At 38.1% G+C, this 23,144-nt stretch overlaps 2 protein-coding genes across 5 annotated transcripts in view; one reads left to right on the top strand and one right to left on the bottom strand.

The window, feature by feature from the left end:
* Nucleotides 1–14,704, bottom strand: part of baiap2l1a (BAR/IMD domain containing adaptor protein 2 like 1a) — a 27,959-nt gene extending 13,255 nt beyond the window's left edge. The window contains exons 1-5 of one of the 2 annotated variants that reach the window (XM_061755536.1): nucleotides 14,421–14,704; nucleotides 11,508–11,583; nucleotides 11,139–11,225; nucleotides 2,751–2,812; nucleotides 1,259–1,330 (exon numbers count right to left, since the gene is read on the bottom strand). In XM_061755536.1, coding sequence (XP_061611520.1) covers nucleotides 1,259–1,330; nucleotides 2,751–2,812; nucleotides 11,139–11,225; nucleotides 11,508–11,583; nucleotides 14,421–14,471 — 348 coding nt within the window. In that variant the 5' untranslated portion in view covers nucleotides 14,472–14,704. Of the gene's footprint in view, nucleotides 1–1,258; nucleotides 1,331–2,750; nucleotides 2,813–11,138; nucleotides 11,226–11,507; nucleotides 11,586–14,420 lie in introns of those variants that run through there. The other variant, XM_061755537.1, reaches the window with a different exon arrangement.
* tmem130 (transmembrane protein 130) lies at nucleotides 12,741–23,144 on the top strand. Of its 3 annotated transcripts, none has more exons than XM_061755538.1 (9): nucleotides 12,751–13,024; nucleotides 16,020–16,194; nucleotides 16,260–16,321; nucleotides 16,389–16,560; nucleotides 16,687–16,832; nucleotides 17,216–17,300; nucleotides 17,371–17,573; nucleotides 19,756–19,862; nucleotides 22,116–23,144. In XM_061755538.1, the coding sequence occupies exons 2-9, from the start codon at nucleotides 16,187–16,189 to the stop codon at nucleotides 22,251–22,253; spliced, it is 921 nt and encodes a 306-aa protein (XP_061611522.1). In that variant the 5' UTR covers nucleotides 12,751–13,024; nucleotides 16,020–16,186; the 3' UTR covers nucleotides 22,254–23,144. The 3 variants fall into 3 exon arrangements, with proteins under 3 accessions (XP_061611524.1, XP_061611522.1, XP_061611523.1); XM_061755539.1 differs by having other exon boundaries at nucleotides 12,754–12,884; XM_061755540.1 differs by lacking the exon at nucleotides 19,756–19,862 and having other exon boundaries at nucleotides 12,741–13,024.

Below are 23,144 nucleotides of genomic sequence, written 5' to 3'. Positions count from 1 at the left end.
GAGAATTGGTTGATGCTTTCGGCTACAAGATGATTAGTGGCAAATGCGTTAAGTCTCATGTCAAAAGAGAAGTTTGTTTTTCCCACTTGCACTAAGTTATCAAAACAGGAATTGTGTACAACTGACAATATAACATACATTTTTACTTTTGTGCTTAAGTACATTTCAGAGTCTGTACCTTTTTACTTTTAGTTCAGTACAGGAGTTGAATCAGTGCTTCTACTTTTACCAGTCTCCTCTTACACACGTACAGTGGATATAAAATGTCTACACACGCATGCTCAAATGCCATCCTTCTGTAATACCGTAATTTCTCCTGTATAATGCGCAATTTTGTCAAAATTGTCAAAAGTTAACACTGCGCATTATACATTGGTACAGGGGGAAATGAAAGACTTTCCCATTTTATAAATGTATGTCGCCATTTAGAGGTTATGAAAAAGGTGTACATTTTCATTGCAATATGCCACCGCCCCCTAGAGGTTATGAAAAAGTTGCAGCCTACTCTTTCATTCCAATATGACAGGGGTACATAAGACTGCATATATGTACAATTGTGCTCATAGGTTTACATAAGCAAGCAGAATTTGTGAAATATTTTTCATTTTTATTTTTTTAAATGCAGCTGATGACTGAACAACAACCATCATTCATTTCTTTTGGTTATGTTTTTTTTAATGATAATGCTTTTCTGAAAGGCTTGACAGTTTGATGTGAATCCCATAAAAATAAAATTAAATGCGGTTCGCCTAGTCCTTCATGTTTTCTTTAAAGAATTGTACACATCTTACAAATTCTGCCTGGGTAATCAAATATATGAGCACAACTGTGTGCTTTCTCATTTACTAAGTAAAAGTAGGGCTGTGAATTTCAAAATAAGATCAAGTAAATAAAAATAAAGTTTTTTGTGTTCTAATAAAGTGCTTAACTTCTGAATAATTCTTTCAAAAAAACTAACAAAATACAACTGATACTTCATGTTTTGATCATATGGGTAGATGCAAAATCATGCATTGTAAAAATGCATTATACATGTGTAGAAGGGTTTTCCAGAATTTTGAGGTCAACTTTGGGGGTGAGTATTATACATGGATGCCCATTATACACGGAAATTACGGTATATACATTTTTTTAAAAAGAGACAAATGTAAATAATTTCAAAACATTTTCCACCATGTATCTGTACTTTAACCTAAGTACAAAGGGTGAGTACTTTTGCAAGCTCTGAACAAAGCAAAATTAATATGAAGCCACTTACGTTCATGTACTTCATATCCATTTCTGTCTTCTTCTCCAGCTCAATAAGAACTTCTCGGTGGAATCTCTTGAACTAAAATGGAGACACAAACAAAGACCTTTATTGCAGCACACTTTCCTGTTCCTTTCTTTAAACATGCAGCACGTCTCAATCACACTGCAATATTATGATAGGCTGGCATGATAATAGAGTTAAAAGAGCTTCCTGGTTAAAGATTTCCTACTGTTCTTGTCTTGTAGACCCATTACAATCGCCGCAGGATAGTCACAACACTAAGGAGACAACATGTTCACCCGTAGCATTTTAAGACGCCAAAATTCTTCCAATCCAAGGAATGGCAGGTTTCAGTTTGTCCGACAGACACACGTCTTGTCACTACAGTAGGTATTCCTAGTATTTCAGCCTGAAGCAAACCTGCAAGGAATTTTGGAGCGTTTCTTAGCTTGACAAATATTCTTCCACCTTTTGTAACTTCTTAAATGACAGAATGATTATACATCAATAGCGAGACACAAGCTGTTTAACATTAATACAGTAGTTTCAATAGTTGCGACATAGGCAGGCGGCAACCTTTTAATATTTCAGATCTGTTATTATGTTTTCCATCCTACCTAAGGTGATACAATAATCATTTGCCGAGGTTTTACTTTTTTAATTCATTGTTTTCATTTTTGCTTATAAAATGCACAACTCTTCAAACTTTTGGTGAAGGAAAATGGGCGATAACTTGTCCAGCTCCGTAGTCAGAGGTGCTTGAAGACATTTTCGAATTAAGGCAGATACAATCATCAACAAGAAGTATTGCGATTGGTCGGTAGTCGAACTGTATACCGTATCCCAAATTTATATCATCTACCATTTATTCTGCATATTCTGCATAGAAAATTTCAAATAAATATAAATTTATCTAAAACACAAACATTAAATAATATAAACAATAGTTCACAGCAGTGATTCTCAACTGGTGTGTCGGGACCCAAAAGTGTGTCCGCAGCCATATTGGGTGGGTCGCGGGCAGGCAGTAAAAAATGTATAGCATAATAATTCATTCTATTAAGATTGTTATAGTGGCTTTGGTCTGTAGCCTTCATTATATTTCCTAAAAAGTAGACAAACTATTGATTCAGTGTTACGAGTGTGATACATTTTTGTACATTCATTTATGGTCATCTTTAGTTTCTTAATAAGGTTCTCTGAGAGGCACGTTTAACATGTATGAGTAGTTATGTTCATAAATATGATATTGAGGTTTTCAAATGCTATTTTTGTACAATGCATGTTCTTTATATTTCCTCACTTCTGTAAACGTGGGTCACGACTTAGCGATAATATTTGTTGAGAAACTATTGTGAACCAACGGTTCACAGTTTTTTTGCCTCATAGGCAAAAACAGGGTACGTATATTTTGAATAGCCAATTAAGTTATAGGTCATATGGTTACTTGTCCAGGCTACGTAATGAAGAGAAAAATCAGGCTTCTAGGGCTGCTTACATTTTGCTCCAGCTCAAAATGGACCTTTTTGTGGACATCTGCAATCTCCATCAGAACCATACCTAAAAAGTAACAAATGTCAGTAAATTATAGAGGTCCTGTAAAAGAGAACTTGGTGTGGTGTGATTTCATGATTTTGCAATGCTCTTATCATGGTTGCATCCACGTTTACAACACCTCATGTACGCGGCAATGACTTATCTTCCTTCAGTATTTGAACAGCTGTCAATCTCAGTCAAAACAATCTGTGTGTATGCTTCTGGCACTGGGGGTTGGGGGAGCAGATACAGAACTGTCTCCATTCACATCCAGGCGGGGCCACAAATAGAGCAGCATACGGCATGCGACAATGGCAGTGAGTCAACACTGTACATGGCTGTGGACAATTGTAAATAAGCAGTAGTGCTCCCTCCATCACAATGGGGCAAAATCTAGACTCCAGGTTTACCATAGGATGGTGATCTAGGGTAAACCATTGCATGGTGTCGAGCATCATACAGTATGTGAACATACTGTATGATGCAATGCAAGGCAGCTAGAAAGTGTGAGCTCTTAAAGGTGGACACTCGTATTTTTCTGAAACAAATTCTTCACTCTGGTGTCGAAGAAATGGTCTGTTGACAAACAGTAACATGCCCACAATTTCCTGCGGGTTCAATTAAGTATCTAGCCTACCTACTTATCTAGCCTACCTACTTACCTTTACCTACGGATTATCTTAAAAATAATGCATATAGGCAGCATGGAGTGGTTGTGGTTAGCACGTGTGTCTCACAGTCGAGGGGTCCTACGTTTGAATATCAGCTAAGGCCCTCCTGTGTGGAATTTGCATGTTCGCGCCGTGCTTGAGTAGGTTTTCGCCGGCTTCCTCCCACATTCCCCCCAAAAAATGCATGTTAGGTTAATTGAAGACTCTAAATCAAGGGTAGGAAAAGTACAGCCCATACGTATGGCCCACTCCGTTCTTTAATGGGGCCCATCGAGCATTTACCTGTTAAATAACTAGTTAGTTGATTTATTGCAAATAAAGAATATTGGTTAAAAAATATTTAACATGTCCATTTAACCATTTATATGTATTTTATAAATATTGCCTTTATGAATTACAAATGACACAATTAAAATATGTCAATGAATAATTTTTTTATTAAATTAAACTATTTACATTTTAAAAAATGTACCTCTTTTTTGTATGACCTGGCCCATCTGTCTCTTGATCACAAAAGTGTGCCCGTCCTTTGAAACTGTCCATAGGTGTGAATGTGACTGTGACTTTTTCTATATGGGCCCTGCGATTAGCTAGTGACCAGTCCAGGGTGCACCCTGCCTCTTGCCTCATGTCAGCAGGAATAGGCTCCAACTCACCCGCAACCTTAATGAGTAAAACGCTATTGAAAATGGATGGATGTATGGATAAAGCATATAGCCAATATGAAGCCTAAAAATACACAACAACAAGTCAAGGAAATGTGTGAAAATCCTCCCTGGAGTTTTTCAAACAGTCAGTAAAAAAGCAGTTTGTGCACGGTCCAAATGCAAATGAGAACCATTTTTTAAAAGAAGAATGTTCATGTAGAAACACTTAAGTCAACCCACCGCCTAAAAGCGCTTACATTCATGTACATTTGACCCGACACCACCACCCCCGTCCCCTCCACTCTGAGCAAACAAACGCGATGACCCATTGATACAGAGCGCTACTTCTGCCATCCAAAAGGCAGTGTCCAGCTACAACAACATTGCCCTCTGAAGGTCACCAGAAAGTACTGGTAAATGCTGCCTTTGTGCTTCCCACATGGGAGGGGTGGCGGTGCTCGGAGCATGGCTCTTTGTACAGGCCCCGCAACACATCGCTGCGGCACGCCGCAGGTCGAGACGGTGGCTGAGAAGGAGTGAGTGGTTGGGGTCAAAGAGGCCTCTGTGCACCTGCAGGCTTTAATAAGGTGTGAAAACCTGCTGGGGGAGGTGGGAGGAATGAGACAGTAAGATATTACAACTTCTCAATAAAGGACATCAATCTGTCACTTCTAGGGTCCATTCAATCTGCTCCCCCCGAAGCATCACCAAGATACTGCACCAAGATTCCCAATGTAACTGAATAAATGACACTATAGTGTCCCTATTTAGTCTGTATTACCCATTAGCATTTAAAACAATATGTTTATGCCAGTTATTCCCAAACACTGTACACATTAGTGTTCCACGAGAGATCATGAGGTGTGCCGCTGGAAATTATCCCCTTTCAATTTGATTCTCCCAAAATTATTCTATAATTTACTACAAATTAGGGATGGTCGAGTACATATACCGGCCTTATTTCTAGGTGTCAGGTATTCGTGAAGGCTGCCAATACCAGCCACTGATACTTAAGGCAAAGTAAAACAAAAAAACAAAAACAAAATTTAAAAAAAGGACATTGAATAAGTCCTCATCACCAATTGTTGGCGCTAAACTGCGGCAGTTTGAGACATTGACGAAACACCATGTGCGTCAGAAAGAAAGCCTGCATTCATTGTTCATAGTTAACTGTCATTGTGTTAATTGAAATTTTATGGATCAAAAGTACTAGTTTATTTTTATTTTACTAAATAATTGGTTAATTTATTCATTAACTATTGCATAATTTACACATCAATACGTATATACATCATTTTTAATCAACCGGCCCATTCGTGAATTGTAAAAATCAAATGTGGCCCATGATCCTTAAAGTTAGCACACCCCTGGTTTAGTATATGTAGAATGATACGTTTCGGTCCTAGTCAGAATAAATCTCACTGAATGTGTTAATCAAAACAGAGTAATTAATAAGACTCTTGCATTGGATCACATTGGATTACACAGGGGTACCCAATGAAGGGGCTGGTGAATGTAACTACCATACAATCTGAACACATCACAATTGCAACGAAACATGCACATAAATGTGCAAATTGAGGTGGGTTGAAATTTTAAAAACGGGTTCTACGTATGTATCAAATGCCAGTCAGACAGGATTGTTAATAGTCAAGAGGGGCGGAGGGAACAACACCCAAGACATTCTTATCAGGTGATATCATTCTGAAAGTGGAAATAGCCTGCAACAAATTAACTATTACCTATTTGGTGTCCAATAAGGTAACTGTAATATGAGTCAATGAGTTGACTTTACCCTTGACAGTACTTCCTCTTTTCGCCAAGTACAGTATCATCTGTTCTCTCAACTAGCGTTTAGCTTTCCAATTAGATGCATCACTGAGCTTACCCACACAGGCATTGAGTGTGTGTGTGTATGATCCAATGTGACCACATCCTCTGTGCGTCACGATCCAAAGGTTTTCACCGTCATACACATGGTAAGGAAGTCCTCGCCACTGTTGCCACAGATGTGCTACACCCTCTGTGTTGTAAGAGTAATAAAAACTGTGAAATCCTTACTGATTCAGTGCACCGCAGAAGGCTTCTGATCTCATTTTCTGTCAGCTATCACACAGTCAGTGTACGATAGGAAAACAGCTAATCAGAGGGGAAAAACATTGGTTGCTTGAATGGCGATTGGTGGTGAGTTCATCACATAATTTAGGTTTGTTTGAAGTCATTACAGTCAGCCGCCTGATTACAGCGCGAGATACACCGCGACAGAGTCTATATAAAAATGTATATTTCTTTAAAATAGTTATAGTGGGGATTTCACCAACAGACAGACCGATACAGTCCACACACAAAATAAAAAAATCGGCAATATAGCAGGGGCATGAACAATTAACCGCACTATAGCTGCACAGTACGTCTACCTTAGGGTTGATGAATATTTATTCACTGCAAATCAGTACCTTCAGCGTAGTACCACGTTGTCCTGCAACATGCCTGGCACAACGGTGCTCTACTGGATGTAGACACAGAAAAATTAAAAGAAGAGAAGAAGAAGCATAGAAAGTCCCCTACTAAGTAGATACAACATGTGCCTGTGAGTATATTGCTCTGTATGGTTTGGTTGAACATTTTCGTGTTTAAATCCAATGTCCAATGTTTAATTATCTTTTATTGTGTGTGATGCTGTTCTGTGTGTGTTAAAGTCACAGCTGCTTGGCAGTTCTTCAGCCATCGCAGTTGGGTCCGGAATTTATACCCCACAATAAACAGGGGTTCTTGTAACTGTTTATGTCAACAGTGACTTGTGCCATTTGCTTATGTATATAGAACGGTTCATATTTCATGACTGACATTTCAGGGAGTGTCACAGGCAGGTAAACTGAGCACTGATCTTATTAAAAGTCAGCCAAAAAGCACTATAAAAAAAAAACTATCTCCAGCTGGCCAACTGAACACTGAATCACATTGTCATTTGATGAAATACTCTAATAATAATAAAAATCTATTGTACAATGCATCTCAGTGATTGCGAAAAACACACGTTTAGGAAAAAACGTATTTTGATTTGATAAGAACTTAGTTAGTAGAAAAAGCCATCTTCTCTGACTTTTACGATTCTGCAATGCTTCTGCTGATGTTTGAGTGTGCATTGAAAGGCAAACTGCTCATCATGCATCACACAGGCTCACACAGCCAATAATGTGCGAGTGTCTAGACAGTCAAACAGACTCATCAAATAGCTCCAAAATGTTTAAGTCATCTCATTAAAGATATCTTTGGGGGAAACTCTCAATGTGTCCCCTCCATTCTCAATCTTTATTCTCCAAGCAACAAATTGCTGCATCTAACATTACCATTCCTGTCGTGCTGATGGCCTGTCTCCATATTTCACAAATGATGCTTGACAAAGAGCACAGAGAAACGCTGAAAGGGGTGTGGATTGCGCTATTCTCTTTCTCCGCTCACATTTTCAGTCCCTAAATACCTGCTGCGTTTCAGACATGAATGGCGACTCCCAAGAGGAGTACTCAGGAAGCTCTTAATTGTTCACCCACTAAAATATTATTTCAAGCATACACTAAGCTTTTCTCTCATGGGCCAGAACATTAGGTACACCTGCATGGTCCAATACAAAAGATATATATATATATATATATATCAAAAGGTATGTTCTGTTTTAACTAACTCAGTGAGCAATTCATGGATTTTAATAATAATGTGTTTCTTATTAAAAGTTTTCAATGGTACAGAATTTCACAGCATTATAGTGGGCAGTATTCCAATTATCCATCCCCTCTCAAAATTCTCACACAAATAAAACAGCTCGTAATAGTTAGACTAATCTCTTTATTCTGCCGTAATACTCCTTTGTACTGTACTTGTCGACAAATGGGAACAAAGGGCTGTATTTATTTGCACAGCTTTTGTGATAGAGAAAGCCATAAAGTCAGCCTCAATGTGACACTAAGGGCTTGTTTCTTTCATTATGACTCTCATAAATTGCTTAAAGGTCTGAATGTGACCCAAAGTACAGCCAATCCAACAACCCCTTGAGAGTGTCGCGCCGTTTTGTAAATTCTAACAGGATTGACACATAAAACTGAAGTAAAACTTGATTTTATTCGCCCACAAGAGGCTCACAAACCTTGTGAGTGGGGTGATTAAAAATGGTAGGAAACAGGCCCGGTTATCTACCGTATTTATTTATTCCTTGATACCAAGATACCACTAGATAGGCGCAAAGCTCCACTTTTGTCTAAATGAAACTCCTCAACTCACTTCAACATAGTTCCTTGACACCAAGATGCCACTAGATGGTCGCAAGCACTACTTCTGTCTAAAAAATAAATAAAAATAAACCTAGTTTTAAGTTCAAAATAATTTTCTGATACCATGATGCCACCTGATTTAATTCACAAATAACAAACCCCGATTATGCGGGCGTTCTCTGTATAGACAAACAACCATTTACACTCACACATAAAGGCAATTTAGATTCTTCACTTAACCTAAGATGGATATCACTGGGGCTAAGCGGAAACTTTGCATCTCCAAAACCAACACTTTTCAGGACAAAAAAAAATACAAGAAAAAAAAAGGCATGTTTGTTGAGGCGTTAACTTTGCATAGTCAAAGAGAGCAAGCCATTTTCAAAACTTTATATTGGTAAATAATTCGTAAGAATAACATACCCAGATGGGGACTGACTAATAGTATCGATTTGTGAAAAATTATGAAATTGACCAAATTTCAGCCCGATCCCAGCGATATAGAAAACGGCCCAATATGAGATTCAAAACCCGAACCTCAGAACTGTGGGGTACACAAGGTCACAAGATCATCAGGCTGCCCATGGCGGTTCAATAAACAAAAACAGAAATGATCAATTCCACTGCATTTTGAGGGTTCCACAAATAGACAGACAGTTGGTGGATTAGGGTGAGTCAAACTAAGGGCCGGAAGGATTGGTGGTGAGAAGGCATTCTTCTGCGCTTGTGTTTATTCAGCATGTTTGCTGTATGACGCCTGCTGCAGGCTGCAAGAGAATTCACACTCTCTCGTTAAATAGTCCCTGCAGCAGGGAAATAGTGCCAGGTCGCTTGTACATTTTTGTACAAGATCACTTTGGAGAGACGTTTTGATTGAAGAACTTGCCGAACGTAAGTGCAATTATTTATTCCTCATGGGTCCAAAGGAATACAAACAATACCTCTGATGCCATTACCCTTGTTCTTATCTTCAAGCCTACGACGGTATATTAAATACACCCACCATACGCCACTTTATGGCCCAGGTACACTCTAAAGAAATCCAACGCAAGTGCTGAAATAAAGTTTCTTCCTTAACAAACATAATAATCCTCAGTTTTAATCGACACTATCAGAGGTAGTCCAAATTTAATCAAATATATTATGGTGGTTGTAGTTTGCCTCTGTTCCCCACATGTAACCACAGTACATAAGGTCATTGAAATTGATAGCAAAAGTACCATTCATAGCTCAACAAACATTTCTGCAACTATAACTGAAAATGTTTTGAAACCAAACGTTGAGCAAACGTTTGTGTTCAAGTGCCACATTTGATTTTTGAAGATGGGTCAGGTCAGTCGAAGATGAAGTAAAAAGTTAAAATGTGCATGTGAAATATGTAAAATTGTTTAGTTTAATACTAAAATAACAAACAATTGTCATTGTTATTAGATTTATTTAGGATGCATTTAATTTTAATTAATGGAACAATTATTTAATTTTCAAAATGTCAAAATGTGTAAAACTGTTTATTTTTTAACAAAAATTACAGGACTCTTGGTAATATATAGTGGGTCACGTGCCCGTTTTAAACCTTCAAACAATTACATGGATTTCCCTCGGCGTGATTTATGATAAACTGTTACATTGTTTCTTCTTCCTGCAAGACACACACCCATTTGTTTTTTTTAGATTCTCTCTGACATTTCATCACTTCACATTTTGCAATAGTACAACTATGTTTCAAAGGCATGGAGGAGAATAACAATATAACTGTATTGTTCCTGGCAAAGGCTACAACGTCATTTCCTTAGACTGAAACTAAATGAAAAGTCATTCACTGGCTGCCACATCGTCTCCAATTAGAGCAGAGAGGCAACTTGATGGATCATAACAATATGCATTATGATCCCCTTGAAAATGAGAGCAGCTCAGAATTCCAGCACTTACACAGTAATTGAAGATGAGTGACATGATGGATGGAACATGGGCTTGCACAAACATGGTGGGAGCCAGACTTTCCCATTACCACCATAGTCAGAACACTGTTGTATGGTAACAAATGGGTTGATAAAATAGTCTTTTCTTTCTTACTGAGTGGAATTACAATATTTGAGACTGGTGTATCTCTCCAACACCACTTTATTTATAGAGCACTTTCACAAAAACAAAAAGTGCTGTATATTAACAAAAATCAAACAATGAAAAAATAATAATGAAGAAAACAGAAAGTGAGTCACGACACTAATACTTTCATATTTAAATAAAATAATACACAGTGTTAAAAATTGTGTAACAAAAAAACTTTGGTACTCACTTTTAGCTTAATATGTCTATTTGTTCATCTTATTAAAGCTTAAAGCCAACACAAAAGCTGTGTATATTGTGATATGATCTGGAACTGCTTTTCAAAGTTGGCAATTAGTGGAACATGCAGGTGGATGAATTTGCATGCATTGGAGGTCTTAGGCTAATATCGGATGCTATATTTAGCACTCATTAACAATGCCTGAAATTTGTTTTGGGAATGCTAATGTTTTTCTTTTCCTCATGGTCTAGTTTCATAGCAGAAATACACTAAGTTGCAATTTTGGGTCAATTTTTGCTTACTTTTCATTACTGAAAATCTCTGATTTCCTTGACTTGTGTGTATATGTCATTCTAATAAGCTGTGTTGATAAAGTTCTACTCTATATCTTGATTATCTTTAGATAAGACATTTTGCATCCAAAGTGTGAAACATTGAATCGCTCGAGGCTTGTTAAAGTTAAACTTGCATGCAACTTACCAAGTTCCCTTGAAACTGGAGACATGGTAGCATTCTCTCCTATCTTTGTGATGGCATCAAAGTAAGCCTTCCCGGCAAGGGTCATGCCTGCATAGGAGGATCACACACTAAATTGAAACATCTTGATATTCTGACAACAGAATTAGTTGCTATCCTAAACACATAACGAGTCATGTGTTAACTGTTAGATGGAATTTGTGAAAGCAAATTAGAATTGTGTCTATCCCACTGAGCTTCGTTCATTAGTTTATGACAATTTGCGTACCTTAAAAGTTGTCAATAAAACAATCGTGTATATGTAATACTAAACAATCAGGTACCTGTACTAAATTCAGCTAAAATTAAAACATTTGTCCTGTGTGTTCTTACCTGTGACTGACTTCTCATAGCTCTTTCCCAGGTTGACCAGGTTCCTCAGACTCGGGTTGAACTGGTCCATGACATTCTGGCAAAAAGTTGACATTGTGGGCAAAGTAACATACATGTACACACATACTCCAGACATCCATCCATCCATTTTCTATATCGCCTTTCCTAATTACGGTCACAGCTGAGCTGAAGTCTATTCCAGCTGACATTGTTCAGTTGTTCAAAAACACTGTATATGCGCCCCAAAAGTCAACAAAAAATTCAGGTGTAATAGGTTTAGCTCAAATGAAAGTGTTAACTTTCTTTTTAATGACATTGACAAAAACATTCAGACCTGGAGCCCATCAGAGCTGACATCATTCAGTTGTTAATGACACTGTATATCGTTGGCGTCGGGCCAAAACCACCAATGTCCGCCAATCGGACTGAATTTTGGTCAAGTACAGATTTTTTCATAAATCGATACTGATGGTGTGTGTTATTTTTCCAAATTATTGACCGATCTAAAGTGTTGAAAATGCAATGCTAATAGCTCAACAAACATGACGTTTTTTTTGTGTGTTTTTTTTCTTTATTTCCTGAAAAGTAATGGTTTTGGAGATGCAAGGTTTACGCCCGACACAAGCAATATGTGCCCTGAAATCCAACAAAACAATCAAATACCTGTAATAAATTCACTTCATATTAAACTTAACATTCTTTTGAATTAATTGGGCAAAAATGTTTCGAGCGGGAGTCTAGCACAGATGACATTGTTCAGTTGTTTATAACACTGTATACTGTATGTGCTCTAAAAGACAACAAAACAATGAGGTACCTGAAGTAAGTTCAGCTCAAATGAAACTTTCCTTTGAGTTACATTCACAAAAATGTTCGGAGTTGGAGCCTATCACAGCTGGCATTGTCAAGTTGTTTATGACACTGTATGTGCGCCCTACCAGCCAACAAAACAATCAGGTACTTGTAATAAATTCAGCTCGAATTAAACCATTAACTTTCTTTTGAATGATATTGACCAACATTTTCTATCCCAGCTGACTTCGGGTGAGAGGCGCAGTACACACTGGACCGGTCGACAGCCAATCACACACTCCATTTCAGATGCAATTAGTTGTATGAAGTTTTATACGTCATTTGTGAAGGAGGAGGTGGCATGCACGTGCAGGTAGCAATAAAACCTTCAATTTTTAACTTGACCTCTCTTGTGTATTCTTTACACTCCCTGGAAAGAGCGAAGTCCCGCACAAAAGTGGCTGCTAGTTGCGGCGAGAAGCCACCAGCCCCCACCCTCTCAATTGAAATGCCTGAGCAGTCAAGGGCTGTTCACCTCCCCGTCTTGTCTTCTGGCACACCCCGGGAGGAACAATGAGGAGGCAGGTATGACTTCACAATAAAAAAAAGTACAGAGTAGAATTGAGAGAGAAAAAAAGGGAAACAGGTTCCTTGTTTTCTTTTCTTTTCTTTTCTCACTTTCTCTTCTCTGCCCCCCTGCCCCGTTCACTTCAGCTGAAACTGTGGTATGTATGGACTCCCACACCCATCACACACGCATAAACAATCAGTTAAACCATAACCCAAATTGTTATTTCACCTTCAAATTGTGTGTTTTCATTTATCAAGGAGGAAGTCAGGAAACATAAGACTCACCTCTAATCACACCACTGATCTAAATTCAGGCACGCGGGCCTTGTGCGGTCCGCCATCCAGCGTGCACTGCACAAATATACCAAGAATATTTTGTCCTATTTCTAGTCGAAACTCATCGGATTTGAGACTCATCACCGAAAAAGTAACTTGTTTTTAAACCCTTTTCACATTTCAAGCTAAATTTCACTTGAAATAAGTAGAGAAATGTGTCACTGTAATAAGCAAAAATACTTACTCCACTAACAATTTTTTTCCTACTTATTTCAAGTATAAAAATAGCTTGAAACAAGTGAAAATAGTCTAAAAACAAATAACTTTTTAAGTGACGAGTCTTTTTTAAAGAGTAATCAGATTAGTTTTGACTAGAAATACATATTTTTGATAACATTTTGAGTTTTTTCAGTGTGAAAAGTGCGGGTGTCAAAAAAAATTATCTCCCATACGTTCAACTTACTACTAATAACACAAATAAGCAAATACGCAAATAAATTATTTACAACTAATATAGGACGAAAAATTCTCTTCATCACAACCCGGTGAATACAGACATTTATTTTTTGCGGACATGTGTGTGGGATATTCAGCTGCCGGTCAGTGCAGGGGCAGATCTATTCTCGTGGGACACAGGATGGCTCGCCACTCCAAAATCTAAAATTTACCTATAAATATATATAATTGCTTGATGGATGAATTTGAGTGTGTTGAATAAATTAAAAGTTGAAGAAGGTTAAATAAAAGTGACCCTTGCTGCCTTCGATTTTTCTGTATGCTGCCCTGGGAGGGGCCACTCATGGATTAGATTAACATAGGCACAACAAAGAAAAATAAAATAAAATAAAGCAATCACACACTGATCACATCTGTGCTGAATCTACAGCAGCAACAGTGACTGGAACACTGCTCTGATCACATGTGGCACACTTTCAAACAACTGATGCACCAGCAGGGAATAATAACAGGGTGTGACATTCTAGAACGGGCTTGCTTGTTGACAGCTAAATATTCCAGCGCTTTAGTCGAACGCTTTTCAAACAGTGTGAAAACAATGGATAGTCAAATAGAGCCGATAAGGGGAAAGCACAGCCCCAAAAAGTGCAGGTTTGTTGTTGTTTGCTTTTATGAGGTTTGGAAGCTACAGCACCCCCCAAAAAAGAAATTTTAAAAAGAAAGAGAAACAAAACTTACTAGAAAGCAGCCAATTCCTCACCTTAAATCACAAAAACTACTCTAACTGTATAAATAACCAATCACTTGTCATAGACTCACCTTATAAGTTAGCTCGGTGAGCTTGTTCACGTCCTGAGGAGCCCCGGACATGGTTGGCGCGTGGCTTCTCAAGACAAGCTAATGACAAAAAAAAAAAAAAAAAAACTGACAAGAAAAGAAAAGAACAAACACAAAAACAAAACAAAAAACGCTCAGTCAATAATAATAATAATAATCCAGGTGTTCAGTCGCTCCAGTCGAGCCCAGAGCAGGAGAACTGCTCCCAGCATGCACCACTCGCACCCGTGCACGCGTGTAAACTGACAATCTGGTTTGTTGCACACTCGCTCGCTCGCTCGCTCACTCATTGCGTGTGGCTCAGACTCACAGAGATTGGACCGATGGGGCGGGGCTATGACGTCAACAAGAGTTGACGCTCAGATGGAAAATTAAAACAATTCGAATGGCGCCTTGATTTACGAGTGTGCTTCGTTCAATGCCCATGCTCGTGACACAATTCACTCAACTTTCCCCAATTGAAAGGATTGGAAATGGCATGTATCCGTTCCAGACCCCCCAAAATCATTGACATTTTTTGGGAAGTGTTTTTTTTCTTCTCAATAAATCAAATAGGACTAAACTATTGTAATGTATAAACACTTCAAGTAAGAACAAAATAAAATATAAATAATATTTTTTAAATATCTACATTTGTCACTAGACTTTCACTGAACTAAATCTTCTTCACAGCATTTTATTGTATTTTACCATTTTCACCACACTTTCCTCACTTTCAGCAACGTCTTCATTTTTTTCCCCTAGCCACCGAAACTATAGGAGTATAGGCGACTCCTGCTTCAGTATAGTACATATCACACTATACTGCTTCTGTGATTTTTTTTTTTTTTTTAATGATTTCCAGCTTTAATTCCATGCACGTCATCCGATTCTTCTTCTTAGCACTGACTTTCTTAGTTAGAACCCATGGTTAGAAAAAAGAAATTTGAAGAAAATACCTGCACGAAAATGGCAAACGCAAGCACAAAACGCAACAGATACTTGTACTTTTACTACAAGATAAGCATGTGAACTAGTTGTGGGAGGACGATGATAAGCTCGCCAGCGCTATCTAGTGGCAGAGTTGAAATGTTGAAAATTTTCCAAATGTGAAAAGGGGTGCTTGGCGGTCTACCTGTTCATATTGTGAATGTTAATTTTCGTCGACCGGGTGGGGTGGCTTTTTTGGGAAAACAAAATTTATTTTAGCGGGCTAAAGATCGGTTTTACGGGTGCCTATGACTAAAACTTTGCAGTTAAAACATAATACAAAATTATTTTAGGGGGTCTTGAGAAGTTTTTATGGGAGGCTTCAGCGACGCCACTGCCTTGAATCAATTTGATATTTTTCTTTAAATGAGGTCCTTTTGTCACCATGTGCTGGTGAGAAAAATCCAAAGGTTTTAGCACCACCTTGTGGGCCTATCTGCGGCATTGTCATATTCTTTCACTTTCTAATTTGATACACTAATATAATATTTTTATTATTTTTTTTTTTTTAAACACAAAGAAACACATGCACCCCCTCACAGAACGGTCAGGAGAAACTTCACATTCTGAAAAGAATACTGTGACCTCAAAAGTGGGTTGTTGTTCCTGCAGGGGCACATGACTGCAAGTCATGGTGGCAATTTCAAGCCTTCATCTAGATGATGACGGGAATCTGAGAGGTCCTGTACACACATTGCCTATTCCTCGCCATCTTCATCCTCAGAATTTGACTCCAGTTTTAGGTCCTCGAGAGCATCCCAGGGAGGGGACCAGAAAACATGGACAGGTATACTTCTTTTCAGACAGATTATATATTTCAGAAGGTTCCTTAACTTGATTATGTCTTTACAGAGCGCTGTTGTTTCTCCTGGTTGTCCTGGGTGTGGAGTGTGTCGAGCCTCTGACAGATTCAGGTACATTGATCATCAATTTCTACTTTTTCAAGCATGCACCGATGACATTTAATCTTTCCTTAAATAGAAAATATTTCTGGGAAGCTGTTTTTTTATCAAATGGATGGCAACGCCACCTATGTGAGAGACACTGGAGAGCTGGCTTCAGATATCCCCACCGAGACTATGTTCGAACTTTCTGATCCCCAGCAAAATTTCAGCATGGCCAAATTCAGCTACACTTGGGATTTAGGGAACGGGTATGAGGATTTCTTTTCAAAGTCCTTCTCATTTTTCAAAGTTTGTAAGTAAGTTAATTCATTGCAATTGTCATTTTATTTACATTTTTTTTTTTGGGGGGGGGGGGGGGGGGGGGGGTGATGCAGAGAGGTGATCCAGGGGACTGAGCCTGTTGTCCGGTACCACTACGCCTTATCTGGAAACTACACACTCCGGCTGAAAATTGGAGTCAATATGACCCAATCCACACCTCCATTAACTGGAATCTACTCCAAGGATGTTCAAGTGCTTGGTTTGTAGTGTTAAAATACTAAATTGTATGCGTATTGGCAGAGACGGGAAAAAGACTCACACGCTGTACTTACAGTAAGTAGAAGTTCAGATACATGTGTAAAAAAATACTTTGGTAGAAGTACTGATTCAACCCTTTTACTTAAGTTCTTAATGAATTAACTTTTCTGCACACAAAATTGTTTCCCTCTTTTATTAACTTCCAGAATGCTGATACAGAGAAGAAAATAAATACTCAAGTACAGATATTTGAAAAATCTACCTAAGTACAGTAGTAAAGTATTTGTACTTTCTTACTTCCCACCAATGCTTATTAATAGATTAAAGACAGAATATCCAAATTGTGTGTGAGGTCATCCTATAATTTGTGAAATTGATTTGTAGATGCCATTAAAAGCATTGAACTGAAGGGTCCCTCTGATTATGAAGTGTCACAGACCACTGGCCTGGCTTTTCATGTGGATGGGAGGTAAATAACATTTAGTGTCCCTATCTTTTCATGATTTCAATGAAGAAACTGAACGATCATTGCCTCTCAGTCCCCCCATGTGGGTGTGTTGGCGCTTCCTTCCCAAATGCGAGCCCGACACGACGGGGGGCTGCACGCTGACCACGCTGTACGAGAACTCCTTGTGGCTCAACCACACCTTCACCTCGGCCGGCGTTCACTGCCTGAACATCAGCGTCCGCAATGACATCAGCAAGCTGCAGACCTCCTTCAGTCTCTTCGTCAGGAAAAACAGTGAGGCCCACAGAGACATGCGCACAAATACACACACCAAGCCACACAAGACCAACAGGAATCTTTTGCATAACAAAACACGGAGGCCGAAACTGGCCTAAAGGCTGAGAGAAACAAGCCGGAGGGGGTTAAATGGTAGACAATGTCCCAACGTGTATATTATATGGTTACTTACTTTAATGTTCTGTGCGAAGAAGCGGAAACTCCAGAAAGGATAAGAGTGCCCTTTAAGAAAATAAAAACAAAAAAGTCCAAACAATCCAAATTTGGATCTACGGCAAATTATAGATAGATACCAAAATTTTGTCCTTAAGACACAACCATTACTTGTTGTGGAATTAAGGGAACTCTTGCAATATGACTAGCTATATTCAAAACTACTTAAGACCTTTGTCCAAATGTACACCAAAATGTATAGTTGTTGTTTTTTTCCCTCTCATTTCCCCTTGCCAGATGAAAACATGAAAACATAACCCTCCTGGTGGAAGTATCAACATTTAGGGTCATTGTCCCCAGCTTATATAACAAAACCAACATTTCAATAATAGTAGGAAAAGCTTCATACATAGAGTAAAGTGCATGATAAAACCCAAAGTACTGTATATTTTTCTTTGAAACTTCCATATTATTGTAGGTTATTATCATACATTTCTGCCCCAGAGCAGCTGAAGCGCCCGGGGAGCATTTCGGGACGACGTCCACAATTTCCAAAAACAATTTGAAATGTGGACTCGTCGGACCACAGAACACTTTTCCACTTTGCATCAGTCCATCTTAGATGAGCTCGGGCCCAGAGAAGCCGGTGGCGTTTCTGGGTGTTGTTGAGAAATGGCTTTTGCTTTGCATAGTAGAGTTTCAAGTTGCACTTACGGATGTAGCGCCGAACTGTATTTACTGACATTGGTTTTCTGAAGTGTTCCTGAGCCCATGTGGTGATATCCTTTACACATTGATGTCGGTTTTTGATGCGGTGCCGCCTGAGGGATCGAAGGTCACGGGCATTCCATGTTGGTTTTCGGCCTTGCCGCTTACATGCGTTGATTTCTCCAGATTCTCTGAACCTTTTGATGATATTATGGACCGTAGATGATGAAATCCCGAAATTCCTTGCAATTGTACATTGAGGAACATTGTCCTTAAACTGTTCAACTATTTTCTCACGCACTTATCAATAAATCCTTGTTTTGCTTGATTGTGATTGAAATTATAAATACATTGTAAAGATTGCTACTGGCATTAGTAAGCTACACCATTGGGGATTCAGTGTCCATCTTTCTTTATCATGTGTCTTATTGCCACAGTCAAAGGTAGCTGGATAAGATTTGAAATGTTTGCTGTGTCATGGGGTGTTTCAGACAAAACTTTCAATGTGCTGTTCAGCTATGTTAGTTCCACAGGCGACAAGAGGCCAATGAAAATGAAGGAATGCAACCATATCGGATCAGGCCTGCAAATGTTTGCTGTGCTCAATTGATTCGCTCTCGTTGCTAAGTTACAATTATGCTAAAGCCTATCGTAATATTCTTTGTGAAAAATGAATTATAGTTCACATTGCAGTAACAACCTTCAGCCATTGAACACACTTGTCATCACTCTAATTTACAATTTTTTTTTTTGTATTTAATACTTATGCTTACCTACATTATACGGGCAAAAGTATTGAGAAACCTAACAGTTACGCTGATGGGAAGTCAAGATGGAAGAAAAATATATGGAAGTAATCCTCCATTTTAGCTATTAGAGCCATCCATCCATCCATTTTCTATACCACATCCTAATTCCCAGCTCACTTCAGGCAAAAGACGTCACCCTGGACTGGTCACCCATCAATCACAGGGCACATATGGAAACACAACCATTAACACTCACATTTGCACGCTCACTGAGTTAGAACCAAAGCGACGCGACACCCAAGTCAGGCGAGTGAACCAATACAACACAGTCAGTCACTTCACTGGAAAAACTTTCCACTAAATTTTGAAGTATGCCTGTGTTTATTTTGACTATGAAACTTTGCTCATAAACTATTCCACTTCATTTCAAAGTTGTTTGATGGGGTTCTTCTATAACAAACATATCCAAACATGCCTTTAAGGGCCATCCCCAAAGTGTTCTCACAAGTTGGAAGTGCTTAATTGTCCCGCAATTTTTATCCTAACAACAACAATGATGTTCATTCCAGACACCGCCAATATGCTTTTCATCCTGTCTTGCGCCACTATCCTTGTGGCAACCTTCTCTTTCATCACTGTCATCGCCTGCCACCCTCGATATCACAACAGATCTCAGGTATAACACCACACAAAATGTTGCATGTGACCAAAGAAGTGACGTTACATGCTTCTAAGCCAGGGTGGACAAAGGTCCACACTCCTGTAATATTTGTTGTATTACTTTACAATTTTTTTTTTGTAAAATTGTTTTCTTAAAATATAATTTTTTTTTCTCATTACATAATGGTTAATTTGTTTGTTGCAAATACTAAAATGAATAAAATCCTAAAATAAACAATTTTATATATACATTCAACATTTTTATTTTATAAAATAAAACATTAATTAATTCTAAAATATTATATTATACATTTTAAAAATAAAATATTCTCTATATTTTACATGAATATTTCAACTCCTTTTTAATTTTTAAAAACTTTATTTTAACTTCAATTATGAACCTGCTGTGAGCAAACATTATGACCACAAGAGGACAGGCTAGACTCAGAAACTGAGAGCAGCACTCTAGTGTGAGCCTCAGACTCACTGGACATAATAGGACAGAAATGTCATCGCTATAAAAGTTATTAAGAATTTTTGATACATATATTGTATGGAACCCATTTGAAGTGTACCTAAAATGTCCAATAAGTACAAATACCCTCAAACCTTTGGATCAGTGTTGTCAAACTGTTTTCATTGTGAGTCTCAACCTTGTTATAATTGGCCTAAAGAGGCCACTTATACTGGTGAAACTACATGAATGTTTAATCACTAAGGGTATGCCGAAAATCATGCTACATGGCGGAATGCGACTGAAATGGACAAGCGCAAACAAATTACTTGACTCACACCCATACACCCCCTAATGTTCTTATCGGAAAGCAACATTTTGAGGTTCCTCATATACTTTACTGTACTTCAGTGTTTCCCAACACTTTTATTGAGCCAAGGCACACATTTTACCTCAGAAAAATCTCACAGTGCACCGCCAAACAAAAATGCCACGAAAGTATAAATATTTAAATAATGATGACCTTGTCTCAGTTTACTCACAAATTAACTTAGTAAGTGTTACATCTGGGTCTGTTTACAAGCTGATATACTCGCCAAAAGCCATGACTTGTTCTGCTGCATGAATGGCAATAGGTGGATACGCAGATTTATGATTTAATGGAAGAGCATTTAATTGGTCTGCCTGTCAGTATATGTCACTGTCGTAAGTACTATAGGTGATTTTTTAAAAATTGGTATTTAATAAATAATCGTTTTTGGATAACTTAAGTGAATGTGGATCCTTTCCCACAACATCCCATATGATCTCTCACGACACCCTCTTTAGGAATCACTGATGTGCTGTATTATTTTTTATTTTTTGCATTGAACCACAAACAACATGGTGCAGTTGTCACGGAAGAAGGGATTTTTTCTCCGTTGTAGCTACTGTATATTATAATAATATAAACAGAGCAAATGTGCGAGAGGTTCATTGACTGCACTTGTGCATTTCGGCGAAAGAGACTCTTTATGATTTGCTTTTTAGCCATGGGTACGTATGAAATTATTGATATCGTTAACTATTATTGTAAAACACAATATAAATATACTATACTGTATTGTACTGACACGGCATGAAGGTGGCCGTGTGACGCTCGCTTCATACCCGGAAATGTAATTTTTGTTGTGAAGACACGTGATAGCCAATGACCTAGTATTTTTGATTGGCCGTTACATCAGCGACGTTTCAACGCTGCTCACCTGTGACTGAAATTTCGAATTGCCGCAAAACTAGCTGCTGACAGTAGGCCACGCATGAAAACTAGTTGCGGAAATCCAAACACTCAGTGTGCGGCGCGTGAGCCAAACAATATGACAATCAAATAATGGTCTTTTTTATTGATTTGACTCCACCTGAATAGGTTTTTTGAATGCCGTGCTTTTGCCTTGAAAGTTTTATTATTATTATTATTATTTTACATGTGGCTAGCCTTGATGCTGCTAACCAGCGGGTGAGGTGCACTGTATTTATTCGACTCTTGGACTAAGCGTATAGCCAAAGCACAAGGCAGTTACACATCGTCCCTTTCCGAATGTGTTTTGTGCAGGAACTCTAATAAATGTCCCATTATATTACATAATAGCCCCTGCATTTGTTTTTCTATGGCTGGTTCTGAAGAATTAGGGCGAACTTTCATGGCCCACATAAAACGACATGGAGGATCTGGCTTGCGGGCATGTCTTTTAGAACAGAAATTTCCTTTGTGGAAATGTATGTTTTTGACAAACTGTAACTGGCTGAGAAGTGTTTTGAATTTGTGTCCCTTTGCAGATCACAGTGTCCAGCAATGCTTTGTTCCTGAATAGGCACACTGATGGCCACAGCAGAATTGTTTTAAACGTGTCCCATGTTGAAAGAGAAGAGAAAGAACCACTGTGGGGACAGAATGCAACGCACTACTACGCTTAACCATTCTCATCTATGAGTTCTTTTATGGGGTCATATCTTATTTGGAAATTATGAAACTAAATGAATGAATTCAAAACGGCACAGGTAATGTACAAACAACAGCAATTTACTTCTAACTTACTAATTTCACAGTACTCAGAAGCTATTTGAAACTAGACAGTTGGTATAATTGGAGGGGAACAGGTGTACGTATTTAAAAAAAATCTGACAAGAACAAACATAAAACAGACTCCGTTAGAGGAGTTAAACTGTGGATGATAATGAACTGAAAACATGTAGCACCCTTACTCTGTTTAAAAAGAAACAAGAGTGCCAAATAAGTCAAATTTGTACTTAGAATTAGGGGTAAGACCCAATAGTTTTTTTTATTACTTCCCACTCCTATTGAACATATACATTTGTACATTTATTTTGTTTATTTTTGTTTTGTTTATATTTCCTTTTATTTTATAACCGATCTTGTGTTGATTTGTTTTTGGATATGTTCAATAAAGACAATTAAAAAAAAAAAAAAGTACTATAAATAGTTAAACTGGAGCAGTCAGCAAGTTTGTATTGTATGTACTATTGTGTCCCATGGTTGTATACCTGCTTTGTTCTATGCTGTTTGAATGAATCATTTAGTTATATACAGTATGTTCACAAGGCTGCCAGGTCATATACCACGTGTGTATTACATTATTTGTGTGACGTGACGACGATCAATTAGTGACCCACAGCGCTCAAGCTGAATGCCTCATGAATTATTAACTTTCAAAAAGGTCATTTTACAGCAACGAGTGTTAGTATAAGCTCAGTGGGAAGTGTTCAGTGACATATTTTTTGCAAACATTTTCTTTCTCTTTGTGTATTACTTGCAGAAAAAAAAGAATAAAAGATCTATTTCTAGAA

Source organism: Phyllopteryx taeniolatus, chromosome 19 (genome assembly GCF_024500385.1).
Source record: "Phyllopteryx taeniolatus isolate TA_2022b chromosome 19, UOR_Ptae_1.2, whole genome shotgun sequence".
Taxonomy (NCBI): Eukaryota; Metazoa; Chordata; class Actinopteri; order Syngnathiformes; family Syngnathidae; genus Phyllopteryx; species Phyllopteryx taeniolatus.
This window is presented reverse-complemented; position numbering and strand designations above follow the sequence as displayed.